General features: G+C 36.8%; 1 protein-coding gene across 1 annotated transcript in view; it reads right to left on the bottom strand.

The window, feature by feature from the left end:
* The window catches only part of uggt1 (UDP-glucose glycoprotein glucosyltransferase 1), a 234,292-nt gene that overhangs the window by 84,627 nt on the left and 126,281 nt on the right, over positions 1-23,384 (bottom strand). The window contains 5 exon segments of the mRNA XM_051921917.1: positions 7,941-8,061; positions 8,420-8,584; positions 17,450-17,581; positions 17,795-17,930; positions 23,016-23,101. Of these exon segments, the coding sequence (XP_051777877.1) occupies positions 7,941-8,061; positions 8,420-8,584; positions 17,450-17,581; positions 17,795-17,930; positions 23,016-23,101 (640 nt within the window).

The raw sequence follows: 23,384 nt of genomic DNA, 5'->3' as shown, positions 1-23,384 counted from the left end.
GCCAATTCAGCAGCAGCCATCAACTCACATGCAGAACCATAGGTGAAGGGCTTAAGCATTTCACTCTTATAGTGCTCTTGTGTAGTATAATTATCTCCTGTACCGTCATCAGTCCACACCTTGAATCTGTCCCAGTCATTCAATACATAAGACACAATGTTCCTCCGGATATCAAGAGTGAGCCTGATATGGCCGTGCAATATGTAACACAGAGAATGGAAAAGGCAGTCGCCATCACCGGGCATGGAAATCATTCGGTAAGTGACAGTTCTTTGATTGATGGGGATCACCTCGATAGACATGTTAATGGGGGTACGGTTGGAACGGTAAAGGAAATGGGTACCTGAACAAAAGTAAACTAAGTCTAAAATACCTACACAATGACTATAATTATAATAAATGAACAATAAAAAAATAAAAAGGCTGCAGTTATCAGCAGGGAGACGTGAATACCGTGGCAAAGCAAGGAAGGGAATGAAGAGACCGGAGCGACAGACGGCCTTATATAGGCAGGCAGCCAACTACGTGGGAGGTGTGGGGATGGGAGACCCAATGCCGCCTCACACGGTGACCGAGCTGCAGGCTATGGACGTATATATGTATGTAAGTAGGATTCAGTTAGCGTTGGGAACCCGCGTACCAAATTTCTTGAAGATGGGCCCATAATTAACAAAGACCATTGGAAAGTTCAATATGGCGGCCGACAGTGGCGTCATACCACCGAAATAAGTACGTACATCAGTTTCGGTTAGCGCAGGGAAGCCGCCTACCAAATTTCGTGAAGTTGGGGCCATAAATAAGAAAGTTTAACATGGCGGACATTGTCGACCGTTATGACCGTTACGTGTAGAATTTGTTAATGAAACCTGCTTAACTTTTGTAAGTAAGCTGTAAGGAATGAGCCTGCCAAATTTCAGCCTTCTACCTACATGGGAAGTTGGAGAATTAGTGATGAGTGAGTCAGTGAGGGCTTTGCCTTTTATTAGTATAGATTTGGACTTGTTACCTTTATTTTCTACTAGCAAAATACCCGCGCTTCGCAGCGGAGAAGTAGTGTGTTAAAGAGGTTATGTAAACATATACATATATATACACATATATATACATATCTACATATACAGATATCTACATATAGCAAAATACCCGCGCTTCGCAGCGGAGAAGTAGTGTGTTAAAGAGGTTATGTAACCATATATATACATAAACATATATACATATATATACATATCTACATATACACATATCTACATATACATATATATACATATACACATCCACATATACATATATATATATATACATATGCAAATTTACATATCTACATATATATATATATATATATATATATATATAGATATAAATATAGACATACATATATACATTCACATATTATATATATATATATATATATATATATATATATATATATATATATATTATATATATATATATATATATATATACTGTATATATACACATATCTACTTATTGGCTCCTGTATTTAGGATATAGCGGGTTGGATAATGGATGGATGGACATCTGTATGCATAGCCCTATTTGCCCGTTTTCGTTTTTTTTCTTTCTTCAGTAATATTTCAGTAAACCTGGAGCTTGTCAGTTCAAATCCTGGTACTGACACCACTGTGTGACCCTGAGGAAGTCACTTCACCTGCCTGTGCTGCAAAAAACAAAAGTAATGTAACAAATTGTACCACAGATGTTGCAAGTTGCTGGAATAAAGGCATAAGTCAAATAGATAAATATGTATTATACACATAGGAACTATTCATTTATTTTCAGTTAAGTCATCTACAGCAAACTTTTATAAATGAGGGTTTCTCATTTTTAGATAGTGCAAACTGTTTCTTCTTCATTGACGTTTTCTCTTGGAGAGGTTTTTTCATTTCATTGAAAATTAAAGCAGCAGCTGCCAAAATATGTAGCTTTCTTATTAATTTTTCAACATTGTGTAAAATAAATTTATAAAGTAACATAAAAGGTTTAAATACTGGTTATCCTTTTACACTAAAATATTACTAAAGAGATACAAAAAAAGTAAAATGGATATGTTCTTTCTCTTTAAGGAGATTAAATATTACTGAAGAAAGAAAAAAATAAAATAAAACAGCGAAGTGGGGCTATGCATACGAACTTAAAAGGTTTAAATAAAACAGAAATATATATTTTATTTTTACTTGCTTAACTTGTGGAGGGTGTATCCTGTAGCAAAGCCCTAACTTTTTTCGTGAAAGCCCGTTTCAGTCAATAAGTCTTAAAAAAAGGTGTAAAGATATTGACAATAAGCTAAGCAAACCCAGGAAGACATGGAATCGTTTAAATCAAGTATCATTACATCTTCCTTTCTTAAAAAGAAGTAAGGCAGTACTTATAAGCTTACATATTTATATATAGACATACATACATATATAAATATATCCGAAGCCGTGCAAGCACACTCTTGAGAATGCAACGTATAGTTGTACAGAAGAAAAGCAATCTTGCCTCAAATGAATGGCAACCTTTTGTAGGTGTATGAACTTAATTTAAACTTTAGGTTTACACGGCGCTTTCTTTCCGAAGTACCTGCACTCATGAATATGTCTGTATGTGTCAGTCGGTCAAATCCACGCGCTTCGCACCGGCGAAGTACCGCTTTTAAATTTTTATTAAGAAGAAAAGAAAACCTTTTTAAATTGAGGGAAAATATACTAATAACAGTTTGTTAAGGATCTGTTTTTTTGTGAAGCTGCCTTCACTCGAGTGATCACTTCGACCTGACTTGCTGGCCAACTTTAAGCGTTACCTGGTAGGTAACCACCCATACAATCAGATTGTGAATCAGACTACGAATGCCGTGAATGTAATTACCCCGCTCTACATGTTGTCAAATAAATGAACCACACGGCGTGGCGCAATTTTAGGGGCTTTGCCTGTAGCGCTGATGTTCGAGGTTTGATTCCCGTAAGGGAGTGAAGTGAGTGGCTGGTTACCTACCAGGTAACGCTTATGGTTGGCCAGCAAGTGAGGTAACATCAGCTACGGTGCCTTCAGTTGTGAGAAGCAGATCATAGAATGATTGAAAATAGTTTACTGTCAAATAATGCAAAGAGTACGCGACACGTCTTTCCCCCTTATTCTTGGCTCATCAGGCGTACACACTCACTGCACTCGCTTACGGTAATCGAACCTCGGACGTCAGCGCTAGAGGGGCTTCGCAGCGGTGAAGTATTGCTTTTAAATTTTAATTAAGAAGAAAAGAAAACCTTTTTAAATTAAGTCTTAAAAAGAGGTGTAAAGATATTGACAATAAGCTACGCAAACCCACCAAGAAATGCAATCGTTTAAATCAAGGCGCGAGTCGAAAAACACCATCCCATACTATTAGTTAATGATTAACACATTTCTATATGTATTGTAAGCATACAATACAACTGATAATATGTTGCGCTTATTTATCTGGTGTACCGACATTTTTGCGCATTTAACGTCTGAAATCTAACGTGGTTTGTGCCCTTGAGAATGAAAACAGTATGCATTTACCTTTTTAGTAAAAGGCAAGCTTTTAAGCCTGAGAAATCACCCCGTAAATGCACACATTTAATTGCACATGTGTTAATATGTATGCTTACACAGTATTAAAAGACAATGAACAACGTCATTTACCTTTGTTCCCGCGTTTGATAAAAGGCGAGCTTTTAAGCCTGAGAAATCACCCCGTAAATGCACACGTTTAATTGCACATGTGTTAATATGTATGCTTACACAGTATTAAAAGACACTCAAAAATTAACGTCATTTACCTTCGTTCCCGCGTTTGACTCGTGCTGTAAATCTCTTCCTTGTTTTTAGTTCACGTGATTACATAGGAGGCGTGATGACGCGATACGTGACTCCGCCTCCTCCATTAGAGTATATGGACAACAAACAGGTTCCAGTTATGACCATTACGCGTAGAATTTCGAAATGAAACCTGCCTAACTTTTGTAAGTAAGCTGTAAGGAATGAGCCTGCCAAATTAAAGCCTTCCACCTACACGGGAAGTTTGAGAATTAGTGATGAGTCAGTCAGTCAGTCAGTGAGGGCTTTGCCTTTTATTAATATGTATAGATAGATACATATACACACATACATACATACACACATATATATATATATATATATATATATACACATACAGACACATATATATACATATTTACATATCTACATATATATACACATATATACATATCTACATACATACACATATATACATATCTACATACATACACATATATACATATCTACATACATACACATATATCTATCTATCTATATATATATATATCTCTATCTATCTATCTATCTATATATCTATATACACATATATATATCTATCTATCTATCTATCTATCTATCTATCTATCTATCTATCTATCTATATGTACAGTGGGTACGGAAAGTATTCAGACCCCCTTCAATTTTTCACTCTTTGTTATATTGCAGCCATTTGCTAAAATCATTTAAATTAATTTTTTCCCTCATTAATGTACACACAGCACCCCATATTGACAGACAAAAAAAAGAATTTTTGAAATTGTTGCAGATTTATTAAAAAAGAAAAACTGAAATATCACATGGTCCTAAGTATTCAGACCCTTTGCTCAGTATTTAGTAGAAGCACCCTTTTGAGCTAATACAGCCATGAGTCTTCTTGGGAAAGATGCAACAAGTTTTTCACACCTGGATTTGGGGATCCTATGCCATTCCTCCTTGCTGATCCTCTCCAGTTCTGTCAGGTTGGATGGTAAACGTTGGTGGACAGCCATTTTTAGGTCTCTCCAGAGATGCTCAATTGGGTTTAAGTCAGGGCTCTGGCTGGGCCATTCAAGAACAGTCACAGAGTTGTTGTGAAGCCACTCCTTCGTTATTTTAGCTGTGTGCTTAGGGTCATTGTCTTGTTGGAAGGTAAACCTTCGGCCCAGTCTGAGGTCCTTAGCACTCTGGAGAAGGTTTTTGTCCAGGATATCCCTGTACTTGGCCGCATTCATCTTTCCCTCGATTGCAACCAGTAGTCCTGTCTCTGCAGCTGAAAAACACCCCCACAGCATGATGATGCGACCGCCATGCTTCACTGTGGGGACTGTATTGGACAAGTGATGAGCAGTGCCTGGTTGTCTCCACACATACCGCTTAGAATTAAGGCCAACTCCCGCATGGAGTTTGCTAAAAGACACCTGAAGGACTCTGGGATGGTGAGAAACAAGATTCTCTGGTCTGATGAGACCAAGATAGAACTTTTTGGCCTTAATTCTAAGCGGTATGTGTGGAGACAACCAGGCACTGCTCATCACTTGTCCAATACAGTCCCCACAGTGAAGCATGGCGGTGGCAGCATCATGCTGTGGGGGTGTTTTTCAGCTGCAGGGACAGGACGACTGGTTGCAATCGAGGGAAAGATGAATGCGGCCAAGTACAGGGATATCCTGGACAAAAACCTTCTCCAGAGTGCTAAGGACCTCAGACTGGGCCGAAGGTTTACCTTCCAACAAGACAATGACCCTAAGCACACAGCTAAAATAACGAAGGAGTGGCTTCACAACAACTCTGTGACTGTTCTTGAATGGCCCAGCCAGAGCCCTGACTTAAACCCAATTGAGCATCTCTGGAGAGACCTAAAAATGGCTGTCCACCAACGTTTACCATCCAACCTGACAGAACTGGAGAGGATCTGCAAGGAGGAACGGCAGAGGATCCCCAAATCCAGGTGTGAAAAACTTGTTGCATCTTTCCCAAGAAGACTCATGGCTGTATTAGCTCAAAAGGGTGCTTCTACTAAATACTGAGCAAAGGGTCTGAATACTTAGGACCATGTGATATTTCTGTTTTTCTTCTTTAATAAATCTGCAACAATTTCAAAAATTCTTTTTTTTGTCTGTCAATATGGGGTGCTGTGTGTACATTAATGAGGGAAAAAATTAATTTAAACGATTTTAGCAAATGGCTGCAATATAACAAAGAGTGAAAAATTGAAGGGGGTCTGAATACTTTCCGTACCCACTGTACATATCTATCTATCTATCTATCTATCTATCTATCTATCTATCTATCTATCTATCTATCTATCTATCTCTATCTATCTATCTATATATATATATATCTATCTATCTCTATCTATATATATATATATATATCTCTATCTATCTATTGTCAGTTCAGCACTCCGGTTGGAATATGACCAAGCTGTGCAAGCTTACTGTTAAGAATGCAACGTATAGTTGTACAGGAGAAAAGCAATCTTGCCTTAAATCAATGGCAACCTTTTGTAGGTCTATGAACTTAATTTAAACTTTAGGTTTACATGGTGCTCTGTTTCCATAGTACCTGCACTCATGAATATATCTGTATGTGTCAGTCGCTGAAATCCCCGCACTTGACACCGGCGAAGTACTGCTTTTAAATTTTTATTAAGAAGAAAAGAAAACCTTTTTAAATTGAGGTAAAATATACCACTAACAATTTGTTAAGGATCTGTTTTTTTGTGTAGCTGACTTCACACAGCCTCTTCGCTATTTTATAAACGAACGTCATATAAGGTCTTCCTTTTTCATTGCTTCGCCAACGGAAGCAGCCTTTTTATTTAATCCTGTTTTTACGATTGTTCTGTTTGTATACCAGTTTGTCAGTTCAGCACTCCGGTTGAAATATGACCAAGCCGTGCAAGCACACTCTTGAGAACGCAACGTATAGTTGTACAGGAGAAAAGCAATCTTGCCTGAAATCAATGGCAACCTTTTGTAGGTAAATGAACTTAATTTAAACTTTAGGTTTACACGGTGCTTTCTTTCCGAAGTACCTGCACTCACGAATATGTCTGTATGCGTCAGTCGCTCAAATCCCAGCGGTTTGCACCGGCGAAGTTCTGCTTTTAAATTTTTATTAAGAAGAAAAGAAAACCTTTTAAAATTGAGGTAAAATATACCAATAACAGTTTGTTAAGGATCTGTTTTTTTGTGAAGTTGCCTTCACTCGAGTGATCACTTCGAGCTTTAAGCCTGAGAAATCACCCCGTAAATGCACACGTGTAATTGCACATCTGTTAATATGTATGCTTACACAGTATTAAAAGACACTCAACAATTACACAGTATTAAAAGACACTCAACGTCATTTACCTTCGTTCCCGCGTTTGACTCGTGCTGTAAATCTCTTCCTTGTTTTCACTTCACGTGATTACGTAGGAGGCATAATACGTGATGACGCAATACGTGACTCCGCCTCCTCCATTAGAGTATATGGACAAAAAACAGGTTCCAGTTATGACCATTACGCATAGAATTTCGAAATGAAACCTGCCTAACTTTTGTAAGTAAGCTGTAAGGAATGAGCCTGCCAAATTTCAGCCTTCTACCTACACGGGAAGTTAGACAATTAGTGATGAGTCAGTCAGTCAGTCAGTGAGTCAGTCAGTCAGTGAGGGCTTTGCCTTTTATTAGTATAGAACATTCATTTATTTTTCCCCAAAACCAGAACACTGCAGTGGCATTCAACAGATTAAACATATTATAATAACATAACAGGTACAATTACGTCAAATCAATTCCAATGAAAACAAAGGAAAAATAAAAATACCAAGAAAAAGTAATGACAGAAATAAGGAGAAAAAAAATTCAACCTCCACCCAAAAAAACGTTGTGCCCTTTAAAACTCATTTTAAGCCATGAGAATGAGACTGATACTTTAAATTATATAAAAATGCTCCATTTAGACCACAACGTCATGTAGAAAATGATCATGAACAAATAACTTCAACTTGAAAAATACCAAGCTTATTCTTTGAGACACCTGCTGAAGATCACAGTGAGTTACTTGCAGGGAATGAATTTATAACCTTACAGTTTACAGTGCAACTTCACAGCTGTAAGGCTACACTTTTACACTGATAACTGGGTTGTACTTACTGCTGTGTGACAAATCAAGGTATTGTCTAGTAGTGGCAAGAATTCTTGAGTTAATTCTTGGAACAACATTAGGCTGGTTCATTATAAAATCAACAACATCTTGGTCACTTGTCAGTTCACCCTGAAACACAATAAAAAGTTAAACAAAAATCCTGCATTAACATCTTTGCCAAATATTTGTTAATTTATACAGCCAATAATAATGCATTTTATTCCGCTAGTAGAAAACATAATTCACCGCTATGCACTACACAATCACTATTGTCAAATATTTATAAATTGCTTTATATGCAATAGTGAAAATAAATACAAAATTCAAGAACTTAGTACTTTAACAATTCTTTGATGCTAGTCTGTTACTGCAATTATAGTAAAAAAAAAAAAAAAGCTACGAACAAACCAAAACAATGTATTAGGTTAAGTATTTAAAGATTTAAAATATTGAATATGTACAGTCTTAAAAATAAAACCAAATTCACCAGGTAGACTGCTCTCTGGTAGAAACTAGTGGTCTCTAGAATTTTCTGCATAGTTACAGTTTCCAGCTCATCAGCATCCATTTGCTCTTTCTGAAAGGGCATTCCATTGTACATTGCAACTGGAAGAGGGCCCACTCCAGTTTGTTCATAGTAACCTCGACCCTCCTAGAAAAACAAAAATAAGATTAAAGTGCTCATCAAAAGAGTGGCTCATTTTTAAATGTAACGGATCTTTTATTAAAATGCAAAGTTAATAATTCATAGTTAATATAAAAATACCATTTTACTATACAATTAAAGATTAGTGTTTTATTAAGGTATTAGCCATGTGCGCCCAACTATGTTTCGCGTGTTAAAGTTGCCTGTGAAGAGCTCCCTGTTTAAACGCGGCTGCCAGTCGTGAACTGGTCCCTTCGTCGCACAGCATTATGATTTTTTATAAGGGAAACAAAATTACAAAACAAAACCCTTGGACATTGATTTGATAGGAACGGCCTACTTGGAATCACTGTCCGAACAGTAATTATGTGGTGGTGGAGGAGCATTTCCGCTTCTCTCCGTTCACAGTCCGTCTCGTTTTCATGACGCTGTCGTTTCCTCTCACGATCTCTTCTCAACCTTTCTCCAATCTCGCAGGTTGCTTTGTGGCAATCCAAAGAGTAAGGAAGAACCAATGCTTCTTTCTTGAACTCCAAACAGCGAATGATGGAAAATCACAGAAGTGTGTCCGACTTAAATACTCTGACTGCCGACTCCAAGAAGTGGGTGAACATTCGATTTGGACAAAGTGCTGCCAAGGACGGTCGATAGAAACACAAAAAACCGGAGTCTCGACAACGAAGCAGGTGTCGACGCCAGATCTAAACACAAAGCACGGTGTCGACGTCAGATCTAAACACAAAGAGTGGTATCGACGGCGTTTGTAAACAAAAGTAACAACCAAGGTGTTGTGTATTCAGCCAGTACAAACAGCACATAGTCTCCTTTAGTTCAATCCTCTTTAATCACCACACTCCAACCTCATCCAACGATCCTCCCCCTCACTTCCTCTCCTCCTCCATCACTACTGCCCTCTACTGAACACAGCAGGAACACCACACAAGGCAGTGAATTCGCGGACAAACAAAGATCAAGATCCAAATGAAGATTATATATAAAGATGCTACAAGCTGTTTCTTTATATAATTATTCTGAAAAAAACTCCTGCTGTTTACAAAAGCACTTATACAGGCCGGGCATCCCTAATCCAGAATTCCAAAATACATACTGTTTCAAAATCCAAAATGGAAACGACCATTGTTTAAATACAACAATAATGTAAGGGTTGGTGTAAGATTGAAGGAACTGACAACTATTGCTGTGTTCCCATGCTGTTAGACAGAAAAAGCATCTGAGTTTCTGACTCAGAAATTCCACATGAGTGCACTACGAACTTACAACACTACAATTTGGAAATAACAAAGATACGCATATACAGTGCATCTGGAAAGTATTCACAGCGCATTACTTTTTCCACCTTTTGTTATGTTACAGCCTTATTCCAAAATGGATTAAATTCATTTTTTTCCTCAGAATTCTACACACAACACCCCACAATGACAACGTGAAAAAAGTTTACTTGAGGTTTTTGAAAATTTATTAAAAATTTAAAAACTGAGAAATCACATGTACATAAGTATTCACAGCCTTTGCTCAATACTTTGTCGATGCACCTTTGGCAGCAATTACAGCCTCAAGATTTTTTGAATATGATGCCACAAGCTTGGCACACCTATCCTTGGCCAGTTTCGCCCATTCCTCTTTGCAGCACCTCTCAAGCTCCATCAGGTTGGATGGGAAGCGTCGATGCACAGCCATTTTAAGATCTCTCCAGAGATCTCTGGCTGGGCCACTCAAGGACATTCACAGAGTTGTCCTGAAGCCACTCATTTGATATCTTGGCTGTGTGCTTAGGGTCGTTGTCCTGCTGAAAGATGAACCGTCGCCCCAGTCTGAGGTCAAGAGCGCTCTGGAGCAGGTTTTCATCCAGGATGTCTCTGTACATTGCTGCAGTCATCTTTCCCTTTATCCTGACTAGTCTCCCAGTCCCTGCCGCTGAAAAACATCCCCACAGCATGATGCTGCCACCACCATGCTTCACTGTAGGGATGGTGTTGGCCTGGTGATGAGCGGCGCCTGGTTTCCTCCAAACGTGACGCCTGGCATTCACACCACAGAGTTCAATCTTTGTCTCATCAGACCAGAGAATTTTCTTTCTCATGGTCTGAGAGTCCTTCAGGTGCCTTTTGGCAAACTCCAGGCAGGCTGCCATGTGCCTTTTACTAAGGAGTGGCTTCCGACTGGCCACTCTACCATACAGGCCTGATTGGTGGATTGCTGTAGAGATGGTTGTCCTTCTGGAAGGTTCTCCTCTCTCCACAGAGGACCTCTGGAGCTCTGACAGAGTGACCATCGGGTTCTTGGTCACCTCGCTGACTAAGGCCCTTCTCCCCCGATCGCTCAGTTTAGATGGCTGGCCAGCTCTAGGAAGAGTCCTGGTGGTTTCGAACTTCTTCCACTTACGGATGATGGAGGCCACTGTGCTCATTGGGACCTTCAAAGCAGCAGAAATTTTTCTGTAACCTTCCCCAGATTTGTGCTGAGAGACAATTCTGTCTCGGAGGTCTACAGACAATTCCTTTGACTTCATGCTTGCTTTGTGCTCTGACATGAACTGTCAACTGTGGGACCTTATATAGACAGGAGGGTGTCTTTCCAAATCATGTCCAATCAACTGAATTTACCACAGGTGGACTCCAATTAAGCTGCAGAAACATCTCAAGGATGATCAGGGGAAACAAGATGCACCTGAGCTCAATTTTGAGCTTCATGGCAAAGGCTGTGAATACTTATGTACATGTGCTTTCTCAATTTTTTTATTTTTAATAAATCTGCAGAAATCTCAAGTAAACTTTGTTCACATTGTGATTATGGGGTGTTGTGTGTAGAATTCTGAGGAAAAAATGAATTTAATCCATTTTGGAATAAGGCTGTAACATAACAAAATGTGGAAAAAGTGATGCGCTGTGAATACTTTCTGGATGCACTATAGTCTGTGTCATGCCGTAATGTTGACATTCCACCTTAATTAATTTTATAAAATAAAACATATAACCTGGTCATCCAGAAATGCCATTTTTGGTCTAACTGCATTAGAAGTGATACATTTTGCTCTTTATTTTAATGAAAAATTCCATTTATCTTTAAATTTTTTTTGCAGACCAAGTCTGACTGGAAATTCACATGAATGCACTGAAGCGGGAAGGTAAAATATTACAACTCAGAGCTCCAAATCAGCTGAAAAGCATGTGAGTGCAAAATATTTTTGTGAAAATATGAATCGTAAAATATGCATTTTAAGTAAAGAATGTGTCACATCCCATCAAAAAGAAGGGAAAAAGACTGCCATTAAGTGAGCTGATAATTGAGAACACACGAGATGCAGAGTTCAATACTCAAAACACCCGAAATGTGCCTAACACCACCAGTAGAAGCATGGACAAGGCTGCACAGCATCCACCTTCTGATTGTATCGATAAAAAATAACTTAAGGATGTTAACCTTACTATGAAATTGTGGCTATATTCTGGCAAAATATGTTTGCATTTTCAGTGTTTTAACACATAGTATATCCAAAGAACACAATGCTTATCTGAATTGTATTTGTTGTTATTATGCCATATAGTGATGAAAGAGTCAAAATTACAGAATGATATTGTAACAGACAGAAGCCCTTCTCAAATGCATTAAGCTAAGTAGCTACTGTGATCTATGTGTGTGTGTGTGTCTGTCTGTTTCCTCTGTCGCTTCACTCATTAATTACAAATTAATCAGTAAGCTTCAGTTACCTTGTGTTACTGAGATCCTGAATGGATAACAGCTATTTAAACTTTTTATTTTTTCACACTGTCAAGTCTTCGGCATAGTTTATTTTGCTTAGCTCTCCTTGAAACTATAGGAGATTAAAGTGTATGGACTGGAGAAATTGATGGTGGATATTTTAGGATGAAAACTATGCAAATATTAAAAAATCTGAAATGCTTTTGGCCTCAAGCATTTCGGAATAGTGATGCTCATCCTGTCCTACGTTTCTGAATTTACTCATGCTTTATGAAGAAAAATGTTATAACATCCAACAGCAAATAATACCTTAACTGGGTTCATCAAAGGGACAGATATAATTGTAAGTAATATGTAAAAACAAAACTGTATATCTAAAAACTGAAAATAAACATCTTGCGAAACTGATTACCAAGTGTTTTTTTTTTTGTGTAAAGCAAAAATCTTTATTCTTACCAGCCTGACATTTTTGCATTCGCCCTACCCTTCCCCACTGGCTGGTATTTCAATGCATGCATGTAAAGAACTTTGGAATTTTAACATAAAACTTACTAAGCACTTCGCATTTGATATGAATACTACTAATTTAAACCAATGTGAAATCACACAATGTTTTCAATGACACATATATGCTGGTTTAAGAAGCAGCTTTATCCGGTTAATTTTACTGTGTTAACTCACTTAAAAATGTTCAACAAGTTCATTTTTTAACAAAATTAATGTGTTTTTTCTTCCAAGATACTATTTCTGATATTTACTATTTTGCTGACAGAACAGAGTGTGCCTTTTAAAAGAATTAAAACATATCAATAACACCTTCTTTTCAAATAAACCTAAAAACACTACTGGTACCTATGCTGACTCTACAAACATAATCAAGGTTAGGAATGGGACAGAAACAGTAAATAGCTACAACAGTGCTTTCTTAACTTTTTACGTGGTATCACCAAGGGACTTTCAAAATTTTGCTGCACACCCCAATGCGATAGGCATGTGTATTTACATACATTGCTAAATTTTAGAAGGGGAACAGAGGAAAAAAAACTCAAGTTTTTCCTCAGTTATTTTTAAATTCCTCATTTTTATTTTCTGTTTGAGATAGAAATACTTGATGTTAACGGTGCCCATTTCACTTTCTCTTTATATTCCCATTTTTGTGAAGGGCTGATTTTTCAAGTATCAAATGTTTGGAAAAGAGAGAGATGGAGAAAGAAAGATAGATCAATCGATCTTTATTTGTTCTCAAGGGGAAATTTGTTTTTTTACAGAAGCTCTTTAAATAAATACATAAATAAATAAACATACAAACACTTTGGTTTGTACAAACAATTTGGTTTGAACACACACTAGGATGACTATAAAGCAAGAAAATTCAAAAGAAATTGCCAGATCAGAACAAGTGAGCTAAAAAGTGTACAGACTGAATAAAAATATAAGCACTGAAAGCCATGCCTGCTATCAAAAATATGAAATGTTTCCAAAGAAGAAAACTATTGCAATTAGACTGCTGGCATATAACAGTAGAAAGCAATCTATCGCAGGGTAATACCGATTAAACAGTAAAACATGTCTTGCAACTAAGAAGTGCATCATCTCAGGTTTATTGCACCCAAACATGGATACATTTGAAAATACCAAATTATTGCACATCTATCCTATTAGGCACTGACATTGTGTCATTCAAGAGCAATATTTTTTTTATGGAAGAAAAAAAGCAAATGACAAAAGTACAAGAAGAACAGCACTTGAAGAATTAATTAAACCAGACCTTGTAAATATAGACTAGGAGTTGTAGGAAACTGTAGCATGTGATAAAAGGAAATTACAATTGTATCAACAATAAACTGTTGTTTGTCTCCAGGAAATAAAGAGTTCCTTTAATCTTGCAAGAACTGTTTTAATACTTGATAAGTTGGGCTTTTTCTTAAGAACACAGTTGTTAAAAGTCATCCACCAAACCACCAAATTAACAGTCAACCAGTTTTATGGGTTTTTAGATGAATGAATTTAATTTATGAGTCTCTATAGCATGTGTAATGCCTTCATGTATGCTGAAATATACACAGAAAAATATTAGTGTTTCAAGGCACAGTAGAGGTTGGCTGATGCACAGAAGACAGGAACACTTTGAGCATCAGTTTCAAAAAGATTCATTTTCATAGTTGAAAACACCTTTTCAGTGGAGACAGAAGGCAAAGTGATTTTTAAATGAAAAAAAAAAAAAAAGATGCATTTTCATGTTTATCCATATTACTGCAGACTACTCCTTATGATTTTGTTTACGTTTCTCATTTCAGTTGGTTAAAGAACCTTTTTTCTTACATGTTTTAAAAGGAAATTGCTTAAAAGGAAAAAAACCTAATTACACAGATGAATTTGTTCAATGATACACGTTTACCATGCGGTTCTCAACCTTTCTAGTGCCGCGACCCTTTAATACAATGTCCCATGATGTGGCGACCCCAACCGTAAAATTATTTTCGTTGCTACTTCATAACTGTAATTTTGCTACTGTTATGAATCGTAATGTAAATATCTGATATGCAGGATGTATTTTCATTGTTACAAATTGAACATAATTAAAGCGTATTGATTAATAACAAAAACAATATGTAATTATATAATTGTGAAATATTTATTTCTAATTACAAATAAATTAAACTTTGTCTTTATGACTTACGTTTATTTGTTTTTCTTCATTGTGTATTGAACTGTATTCACCGTATTCATGTTGTATACTTATGTGAAAATGTGAAAAGCATGGCGTAGCATGGGTAACAGTCTTAATATAACAACAGTAAACTACACTGCTACAAAATTGTTGCGACAGTACGCGTAAAAAGCCAACGTCAGTGCGAAGGTTGATGCTGCTTCTTTCTCACCAGATCAGAAATTCTTGGGGCAGTCTTTGCTTGAGCACAACGAAGATCATCTTCTACAACAAGTCTACTTCTGTATTTAGACTTGATAACCAACAAGCTGGAAAACCCTGTTTTGCAAAGATATGTTGTTAGAAATGGAAGAAGAAGGCGCAACACAGTCTCAGACAGAACAGGATATGACTGCAAACACTTGATCCAGAATTTTGTAACTGACGTTGAAGATAAATCATTTCTTGCTGCATTGCTGTTAATGAGTTCAATGAACTCCTCTTGTGCTGTCTCAGGAACATCTTCAACTTTGACTGTGAATGGACTTCTGGCAAGGGCAAACGGGGTGTCAGGTAGATTTGGAAAGTACAATGAAATTTCGTCCACAAGCATGTGCAAATGTTCTTTCACAGAAATTATCATTGTAATCCTTTTGTCAGGTTCAATGTCATTTTCCTCAAAGAAACAGATAAGGTGGGCAACATGTAAATTTTATTTTCATCCAATTTTTTTTTTGCCAAAGCTGAAGTTTCATTTGGAATGATCGGATCTTTTCAGACAAATCGAGGCATGTTGCATTTGGTCCTTGCAGTGATAAATTTAACTCATTCAAGATGGCAAAGATGTCCACCAAGTAAGCTATTTTCTGCAGTTCACTTTCATCGCTGAAAAGTGCTTCGAACTGCGGTCTTGCTTTCTGATTAAGAAACGTTTTTAGTCCATCACGAAGTTCAAAAACACGTTTTAAAACTTTTCCTCTCGACAACCATCTCACTTCACTGTGAAATAGCAGAGCATTGTTGGACACATCCAACTCATTACAAAGTTTCGAAAACAGTCGACCGTTTAAAGCACTCGCTTTTACAAAATTGACGGAACTTACAACGCTTTTCATTACTTCTTGTAACTCTTGTGGCAACGTCTTCGTTGCTAATATTTGTCGATGAATCATACAGTGAGTTCCGATGACTTTTGGTGACTCATTCAGTACCAAACGTAGAAATCCAGACCGACATCCTAGCATAGCTGGAGCACCATCTGTGCAAACGACACAAACTTTTTCCCAAAAGATCTTATGCTCTTTCAGAAATGAACCAATTGTGTCAAATACATCACGTGCAGTAGTTGTCGTTTCAAGAGGTTTGCAAAAAAGAAACTCATCTTTAAATTCGCCATCATTAATATACCTCAAGTAAACCAGTAATTGTGAACAGTTTGCAACGTCTGTAGATTCATCAAGCTGGATGCTAAATATTGGAAGTGAAGCAGATTTCATTTCCTGGATTACCTGATCAATAATATCAGCAGACATGTCACCTATTCTTCTGCGGACAGTGCCGTTAGATAAGAAAATTGCACTCAATTTCGTAACAAATTCGGCTCCAATCATAACTCGAACAATGTCTTTGGCCGCTGGCAACAGTACATCTTCAGCAATGGCGTGAGGTTTCATAGCTCTGGCGATTCTGAGAGCCACCAAATATGAAGCTTCAACAGCTGCTACGTTTTGTTGGTGGTACTTGCCGCCAGTGTCAAGTCTGGCTTTTCTTGACTCTATCAGCTTTGCTTCTAAAATACTGGGTATCCTTGCCGGCAAAGCTCGGATGCTTGCTATCAAAATGACATTTCAGTTTGTTCGGCTTCATAGATTCGGCTGATAGAACTTCATTACAAATAACGCATTGCGATTTCTCAATTCCTGCTGTAACTATTGAAGTAAAACCATATTGTAAAAAATCGTCACTATATTTTCTTTTCTTAACGTTCTTCTCTACATGATCCATTGTCATGGGTTGGTTCGCTAATGAAAATATTATATAACAATAGCTTCAATAACACGGACTATAAAACGTTTGTTTATGCTTTACTAATTAGAAACGGATGTGATTTCAATTACGTCACGAAATGTGCAAATCCCCGCAACGGCGTGACGTTACGTAAAACTGTGTACAGTAATGTAAACAGTTAAAAATAATAAAGTTACGACAATTAAAATGTTTGAAATTATTCTGATTCAATTGTCTGCAACATCTATCCTCGAATGACAATTATAGTAAAAAACTAGTAACTACCAATGGAAAAAAATTGTACAATAACAACTTTTACACATTAGAATAGACAAAACCCATATTTCCATTGATCTTAGGCGAACCCTGGCAAATTGTCATTCGACCCCCAACGGGGTCGCGACCCACAGGTTGAGAACCGCTGCTCTAGATCACTAGAGTATAGGTGCATTTCAAAAGTAGAACTATTCATCCAAATGAGGTAATCTACCTACCTTTCTGTTCTTATCATAAGGTGAATCAGCTCCCAAAATGCTGCTTATTTCTACATAAGGATATTTCTTCTCCAGAATGCTAATTACATGCTCAACTTTAAGCTTCTCTCCAGGTTGAACTTTGTTGTACATCTGTAAAGCAATATAAGAATTTGATATCTTTATCTTTGATAGATCTCACAGGGGTTTGCTACCAGTATTCTTAGTAAGGAACATTTACTGAAGAAAGACTATTTTGTTTTCTATGGATTAACAGACTTTTTTGTACTCACTCACTTTTTTGTACTCTGAAAACAAGGAATATATTTTTCATAAATTATTTATATCTTAAAGAGTAATACATACCGATGTTATTACTTGAAAAGCTTGATGATTGTCCATTTCTTCAGAGATATAATTGAAAGCTCTGAGTAATGCAACACCAGCATCCTGCATCCCATCAATTTCATCAGAGTCATCAACAACAAATACAAGACCAATTCTAAACAATTACCACAAAGAAGAAGTAGCATTAGGAGAGGATGCTTTGTTGTTTGTTACACTGTTGGCAAATTAAGGAAATAATCTGAAACATTAAATGCTAAATATTTCAGAAAATTTTCATATCTCTAAAGCCTGCTAGTGTTCTTAGGGACAAAAACCATTCCTCCTGAATTATGATGCATTACGGCATTCTGTCTAATGATAAATAATGAATGTATATAAATTAACCTTCTGTTCTGTATACCTATCTATTTATGAAGATATTTTCTGAGGAATTAAACATTTTCAACAAATAAACTACATTAAATTAATATAAATACAAATTTTCACATTAAATACAGCATCTCATCTGCTGTAAAACAGCATGATAGAGGAATGGTATAACACTAGACAAAAACTTCATTTTAGGAGTAACTAGAGGAAAAGGGAAAGCTTGCTTACTTTAATGAGTGCATTATTCAGAACTTAACTGAAAAATTAGAAATAGTGCTGCACAAATAATTGTTTTAAATTTGAAATGTGATTTGGACTGGTGTGATTGATAAACCACAAAGGCTGCAGTTTATTGCCAGTTATATATACTTTGGGCCTGCAATCTGCTGCACCATTTGTGGGGACTTTTGCTTACAGTGTACTGAACTGGACCTGAGGACATGTGGAACTCAGGGTAAGACTGACCCATCAGAAGCCACCACAATCAATCTCATTGATGTGTGTTTTGGGCTAGTAGCCTAGTGAAATTATTTGCTTTTAGAGGCAACAAAATAAGCTAATCTATTGTTTAGTCTGCCAAAACAAGGGGGAGGTTAGTGATTTGGTTCAGAAAAAAAATGGCTTATCATTTAGCAGCACTTTGGATTTGACCACAGAGATATCAATAAGATGTAGGTATTGTGTAAAACATACGAGGTTGCTGTATCGTATGGAAATACCACTAATTAATAAAAACATCACAGACAACACATATAGGTCTATAATTAATGCATTACAAAAAAGGCATAGCCAAAGCCTGGCTGAGAGAAAGCGAACAATACCAGTGTGTTTTAAACACCATAAGAGAAAACACTGAGAAGACATAAAATCATTGACACTGTCACATATTACTTAGCAAAAAACATGGTGCTCTTATATGCTGAAAACAAAGAGGGTTCAAAAACTAATAAACAAACTCGACCAGAGATGTACGTTTCAATCAACTTCCATCCCTTTAACTGTACAGAAAATGCAAGGGTGGAGTTAAGTCTGACATAGCAAAATCAGGATATCATTCAACAGCCACAGATCTGTGGTCAAGCAATTGCAAACATCATATGTGGTGGCAGATAATAAAAAGGTCAAAATAGCGCGCTAGGCTCAAAAGAAGCCTTGGCTGTGTGGGTTCTCCACAAACAGCATCTACTTTATGTAACTACAGACAATAGCTCTAAAATAGTCAAAGCAGTGGAATTCAATTATTGGACCAAATTTCACTGCTTCGAACACAGGCTTCACCCCTTCAAATCAAAAAGTTTTGGCAAAATGTAATCAACCTTAGTACTATTATCCTATTACTGTATATAAAAAGGGTTTTAAGCGGATCTAAGTAACTATAGAACATTAAGCTTAAAATGCATCATAAGTAGATTAAGGGAAGGAAGGATAAGACATAGCAACACATGGCAAGAACAGGAGTTTTACTGAACAGACAATATGGGTTCAGGCAAGGCATGTTATGTTTTACTAACGCTGGAATTCTATGTGAAAACTACAAAAGGATGTGATCAAAGTGGAGCATTTGATACTATTTACCCTTTACTTCCGGACACAATGCAAGCAGCAGCCATTTTACAGAAACTCAGTTTTTCTCACTGTTTTTCTTATTTTTTGCTGAATTTAATTTACTAGTCTTATTTAAAATTACAATTGATCTGGCTTCTGGCCTGTCACTAATAGTAGCCACTAGTAATCAGATTAATGGATTTTAAATTTATCGATAAATAGAAACACACAAACCCAGGCATTGGCTTGTCATAACTGGGATTCAAATGGACTGTGAACCTGGATGGAGTTGCGAAGAGGACTGTAAAGGCTGCCTAATGTTTGCAACACTTGAAACAGTGGTTGCCTTATGTCTGCAACACTTGAAAACAGTAGGAGACACTGAGAAAATGAAAGCAGGGTGTATCAAATACTCCTGTAATCAGCTACTTTCACTGTGATTGCAAGCTCCTAAGCAGCTCAGTTTCACTTTACCGCAGGAGCGGTCTGTCCACAGACGGGGAGGGCGATGTGCCAACACGAAAGTAAAAGGAAGGCAGAAAGGTTTAAGAATTGGCAGATTTCATCTTATTCAAGCAGACAGAGACCCAGTGCAGTGCAGAAAAAATACAGGAGGGGGAACTGGCCATCTATGAGAAGAACTTTGAGGGAATTGTCCTGGACTATATGAAATGCTAAGAAGTTTACTAATCTTGAGCGAAGATTACAGTAGAGGATGCAATTACCTATCTGCTCCACAAGGCGTATTCTAACCTGGTCAGATTTGGCAGCACTGCGAGAAGTACGTTGTTTGATTTCTCAAGTGCCTTAAATAACATCCAGCCATCCCTGTTAAGTGGTAAACTCAGTGATATCCAGGTGGATGAGCCCATTGTGTCCTTTGATTATGGACTATCTGTTGGGCAGGCGGCAGTGTGTGAGACTCAAGGACTGTGTCTCTGTTACAGATATGAGCAGCACCAAAAGAACAGTCCTGTCTCCTTTTCTCTTTACACTGTACACCTCAGACTATAAATATAACACCAGGTCATAGTTGCAGAAATTCTTAGATGATTTTGCGCTTACAGTGTATACTGATAAAGGGGATGAGACAGTATTGGAGTCAAGTGGAAAAGTTTGTTTCTTGGTGCAAACAGAATTTTCTGCATCTTATCATCAGCAAAGCCAAGGAACTCGTTATTGATGTTCGCCGCACCAAAGAGTCTCTATGTCCAGTCACTATTCAAGGAGTGGATGTAGAGGTGGTGCACTCCTACAAGTACTATAGAAGATGATTTATGAGGAAAGACCAAACAGGTGAGCCTTTTCAGCTTAAGGAACAGGTGATGAAGAGGTGACATGATTAAAGTGTTCAAAATTCTGAAAGGAATTAGTACAGTGGATCAGGACTATTACTTTAAAAGGAGTTTAACAACAACTTGGGGACACAGTTTGAAACATGTCAAGGACAAATTTCTCACTAACATAAGGCCGTTTTTCTTCACCATACACACATGGAATAAGTTATCAAGTAGTCTGGTAAACAGCAGGACGAGACCTTCAAACCTCAACTTGATGTTATTTTGGAGGAATTAAGTGGACAGGACTAATTGGCTTGTTCTCGTCCAACTCTTTATAATGTTCAAATGTAATATAAATTCCAAAACATTTTTTATTAAAATGGTATCCATAACATCTATGAATGTTTACTCTCTTCTCTCTCTTATATTAAATTAAGCTGCAAAGTGATAACTGAATATGTATTTTATCAACTTAGGACTAGCAAGGATGTTGATGATATGTTTACTGTGCAATGTGTACACAATATTATTATTCTACCAAAATGATTTAACTTTTAATTATCAGGTACCTATTAATTTAGAAAGGCTTCTTTACTCTGTCTCCCATTTACTTTTTTTTTATTGACACCATTTCAAATTTCAGCTGTACTGTGTCCATTGTCTGAGTTTTTTTTTGTTTTTTCTCCCCCAGTGGGCATGGCCATATTGTTTAACTGTTGCTGTAACCCTATAGAGGTGCCTAGGGTTTCACATGCTGTATTGCATCTCCTGTCCATAAAATATGGTGGCACATTACTGTTTGTATCAAACTATTGTGATACAAAGACCTTTGACTTCTCACCCTTTTGGCAACCAGCTTTACACTTGCTTGACTTTCATTGTTGGCTGTTGTTTTGGCTAGGCTTTTTTGATCGGTAGTCTTTAAGATTACAACTATGGTTTGTTTTCTGACCTTCACTATGCCTTTTATCACTCATTTCTTGACCCATTTTTAATTGCCCTTTTAAGGACAAGCCTGGCTGTTTCATCCTTTGACACAATATAAGTATCCTGACAATCAGAATATTCACCATTTATAACTCTTGAAAGGATCTTACTCTTACTATATACAATGGGTACATTTGTGTACTCTGGAGAAAGTTTATGTTATTCTGATGGGTGTGTTTTACACTGGTTAGTTTATACAAGGTGAAACACATGGTAACATATTATCAAAATACTAATTTCTCATCCACATCTGTTTATGGTACTACAGTAAGAGGTATAATGAAGCCTTTGCCAAAATCTGAAAATATTACTAGTGAGAGGAAACATTCCTGTACAGCACAGTAAAATGATTCAAGAAAAGGCAACAGCATTTGATCTTGGAATTTTAACCTTGTGTGAGTTCCTGTAGTAATGTGCTAATTCTAATAAACACCACCAATCAGCTGTGCAACTAGCAGTTTTGGACAGAAAACAAGAGTTTTCTTTAAAAAATAATCTTCAGAGTGGCCAGCATTTTCTGAGACAGGGACATGGACTGAATAATCTTACTTAGGGTTACTTCAGTGTTCAGAGAACACAATACATATCTAATAAGCCAACTACTAATGTTAGTAATTTTGGAAACTTCATAAGATTGTTGGTTTTTACAGTAAATTTTTGTATGACTGACAGATTAGAGCACTATGGCGATAGTGATTATACTGAAAAAAGCTGTGAAGTATAAAGTAGCTAAGCTAGAAATCAAAACAAGTTTAACAATTAAATAACAAAAGTAATATTAGCAAAACTCTTTGTTGAATGAATAGACAAGGTGTAAAGAAGGTATATCGTTATAAAGAAGCAAATTAAAAAAAAATCTTTTAATCCTTAATATTGAAGACAAAGTACAAAGAAATTAACTGTATATAAAGTCTGAGTGTTTTTGCTTCAAAATAAGCTACAAACAATTCTAGTACAGCTGGTCCCTTTCCACACAAGACTTGATTAAAATTGAAGTTACAGGAAAAGTAATCTCTAGAAACTAAGTCTTTTTAAACTCTTTCATATGTTAAGCTTACCTTAATGGAATATGATTGCTAAAAAACATTTCTGCAACATTTATCAGTTCGACAGTACTCTCATGAGTAGGGTCAACAATAAGTACCTGAAAGTAAATAATTAGAAGTATGTTTTATGTTACAATCATTAATTATATAAGGAAGAATACTATGACTTCACCTGATGGTGCTGACCAAAAAAAAAGCAAAGTCACTTAAGTCAAATTTTGTCCATCATTAACAAGACACTCTACTATGGGGAAAAATACCAGGAATTGTTCATTCAGAAGTGTCATGCAACTATAATACAACCATAGCTATGAAGTACCCATATGCTACAACTACAGTATACTCATTAAAAATCCCCAAACAGCAGTGTGTGATCTAATC

The sequence above is a fragment of the Erpetoichthys calabaricus genome, chromosome 2, assembly GCF_900747795.2.
Source record: "Erpetoichthys calabaricus chromosome 2, fErpCal1.3, whole genome shotgun sequence".
In the NCBI taxonomy this organism is placed as follows: Eukaryota; Metazoa; Chordata; class Cladistia; order Polypteriformes; family Polypteridae; genus Erpetoichthys; species Erpetoichthys calabaricus.
The sequence above is the reverse complement of the archived record's forward strand: the minus strand, read 5'-3'. Positions and strand labels throughout refer to the sequence as shown.